The sequence below is a fragment of the Dinoponera quadriceps genome, unplaced genomic scaffold (genome assembly GCF_001313825.1).
Source record: "Dinoponera quadriceps isolate SergipeBrazil2010 unplaced genomic scaffold, ASM131382v1 scaffold2662, whole genome shotgun sequence".
Lineage (NCBI taxonomy): Eukaryota > Metazoa > Arthropoda > Insecta > Hymenoptera > Formicidae > Dinoponera > Dinoponera quadriceps.
Genome location: NW_014556703.1, coordinates 16,048 through 18,912, shown reverse-complemented (window position 1 = coordinate 18,912; position 2,865 = coordinate 16,048). Strand labels below are relative to the sequence as shown.

Sequence of the window (2,865 nt, the reverse complement as noted above, 5' to 3'; positions counted from 1 at the left end):
TATATATATATATATATATATATATAACGGAAGAATATCGCAAAAGAACTTAAATCTCGCGAAATTCAGTCTGTTGTCTCGTCTGTCGTCGTAGAACGAAACCAATTCGACAATCCGGTGTACGCGTATCAGGGCTGCTCGAAGTTCGACGACGGCACCACCACCCTGCTGAACAACTTCCACTTCCGGAATAATCTCGGTATCAACAAGAACATAAACAACGAGAGGGCCAAATTGGGCATGAATATTGACGACGAGGACGATTGCAAAGGTATCGCACAGTCTCTTCGACAATAACCCCTATAAGCGCGTAATATTTTTTAATATTACAAGAGTGTTCTACTGATGTTATATGTCCATTTCACATAATATTCTTGACGCATTATAAAAATGTCCTTAGAATATTTAAAAAATAATAATAATATAGAAAAAAATATATAAATAAAAAATATATAAAATATATAAATATATTAGGGACAGATTGTAAAACATTCTGGGATCTCCAAAAAAAAAAAAGAAGTATTACTTAATATTAAATAGGCGCTTATAGGGATGGACGATTTTGACGAGAAGTTTTTACGATCGCGCGATTCCGTTGCAGGTGCGTTCGGGTTGCAGTACGATCTGAAGAACAGGGATGCCGATATGGGGAATCCGAATCTGAACGTATACCACAGCATCGACGAGAACGATGGCAAGAAGGTCGAGCACGTCTACGACGAAATCAAGCAAAACAACGAGTCGGAGTACGACGAGCTGAGCCAGCCGCGGCCGGTCAGCTGGAAACCGCCGTCGGGTCGAGCGACCAACGGCTACCTGCCGGGAGCGCGCGACAGCCCGGGACCCAGCAAAACGGCGGACAAGGATCCGGAATTAGGCGGAACGTAAGGACGTCGCTGTGTTCCTTCAAATTCTCTCGACTGCCTAGACTTCTGAAATAATAGAACGGGCACCGCGATTGGACGGAGGTGAAATCCGTTTGTCACTTGCTCGTAGACTGTTTCCTTGGTTTTTTTTTAAAGATCGAACGTGCTGTTATGTTATCGTTTCTTTCTATCGCGAAAATTCGGGAGAGACTTCGCGATGTACAAGTCGAAGAGTGTGTTGTCGAGAGTGCGAATGATGTTATCATCAGAAGTCTTGAGGATACATCCATAATTTAATGATCGAAATATGCGTGGTTTCTTATATCATAAAAAAATATTGCTGTTTTATATATGTATGAAAAGGAAGGGTCTACTTGCGCATTTATATTGTGCGATCGGCATCTTATGAGCTTCCCATGGCAGTATTAAGAGAAGAAACGAATATATCACTTTGTAGAAATTACGATAAAGCTTTTTTGCCGCAATGTCAGTCGCAAGTAGGTGCGACATATATCGCGACGACAATCGTAAAAGTTGGCTGAAGGCCAACTTAAGAATACGATGCCAATAAGCAGCGTCGGAATGGCGGAAAGACTATCATTAACTTTCCCGATTGTCGTTGTACTTGTAAATGTTGAGGTCGAGTCAACTTTTCAGTCATCATCGTCACGACGAACGTTGCGACGTTTGACATTACGACGGATGCAATAAATGGGTCTTTAAGAAGATGAAAAATCCGAATCGATGGAATCGTGATTAGCTTTAATTCGTAGTTTTTCTTTGAAACGTTTACCGATCTCTTCTTTTGTGATGGATGATGTCTTGTCGCGATGAGTTTGGAAAGGTGAGAACACATCCCTTTTGTACATACAGACGCCGTTTAAGTGTAATTTTAACGATTAGTTAAATTATTGCATGTGTATATCCGCTTGATAAACGTGTGCACGTTGCCAAAAAAGACGTAAGCAATTTAGCGAGCTGAGAATGGTGAGCGAATGATAGAGAGGATTAAATCGCGAATGGAATAGCGCGGAGGACCCTTTTGTACATTGAGCAATTTCCGTACGTTGGCTGTGTAGTTGTCGACGTAGCAATAATTAGAAGCAATCGAAAGAATTTTCACGATTTTAACGGTTGTTGATTCTAAAGTTATAGTTTAGCATAAAGAAGAAATAAGAACTACATGTGGGTTCAGTATGTGTGATTTAAAGAAAGCAACTTTATATAATTATTACAATAAATTAGGCGATTATTATGTAATCACTGTATGTTTCTGATACATATATGCGAGCGAACGATCTCTCTGTCATTTAATTCCACTTAGTCAGTGCGACTATTATCGGATGATGGCGCGCATATAAATTTCGAGTATCGTCGTTTTTTCATACTTTCTTCTCAAGTATGCGCGAGATGTCATGAAACTTCGCGTCTGCTTTGCGACTTATCTTGTGATATGATACTGTCTTTGTATTTCATCATTTCTTCTCCTTTTCTTAGCTCGTTCCCTCTCTCTCTCTCTCTCTCTCTTCCTCTTTCTTTTCTCCTCTCCTCCAATTAACTGGGAGTTTATTGATATCGCTTCCAAATAATTGATACTTATACCAATCGTATACAAATCATATGTATACTCTTAGCGGATAAGAAAATTTGCAAATAATAGGGTAAATCTGTTAGTAAAGTAAGGCAGATCAGTGTGATAATATCGTAAACAGTACGTTGGTAACGCTTTTCGAGCGTAGAAAAAAGGATATTTTATTGAATATATTTCACTTTTATCGCGCGATACCACATGCAGTGATGTATGCGTAGTGTAAAAAACGCCTACTTAGTTACTTCGACTTCATACACGTCATGAAGAGAATGATGCCTTAAATTGTGGACAATCCGAGGTTAATCGATGTAATTCGCGCGAATCTTGCGCGTGTATAAATAATTTAGTAAGAATTTAAGAATTAAATAATCGGTATTCTGACTATACAATTAGCATGCATATATATAT

The 2,865-nt window shown here is 39.1% G+C and overlaps 1 protein-coding gene across 5 annotated transcripts in view; it reads left to right on the top strand.

The window, feature by feature from the left end:
- Nucleotides 1-2,832, top strand: part of LOC106748033 (multiple epidermal growth factor-like domains protein 10) — a 25,555-nt gene extending 22,723 nt beyond the window's left edge. For all 5 annotated transcript variants that reach the window (XM_014626192.1, XM_014626193.1, XM_014626195.1 and 2 more), the window contains 2 exons: nucleotides 95-271; nucleotides 602-2,832. In XM_014626192.1, coding sequence (XP_014481678.1) covers nucleotides 95-271; nucleotides 602-888 — 464 coding nt within the window. In that variant the 3' untranslated portion in view covers nucleotides 889-2,832. The remainder of the gene's footprint in view (nucleotides 1-94; nucleotides 272-601) is intronic.
- The last annotated feature ends 33 nt before the right edge of the window (nucleotides 2,833-2,865 follow it).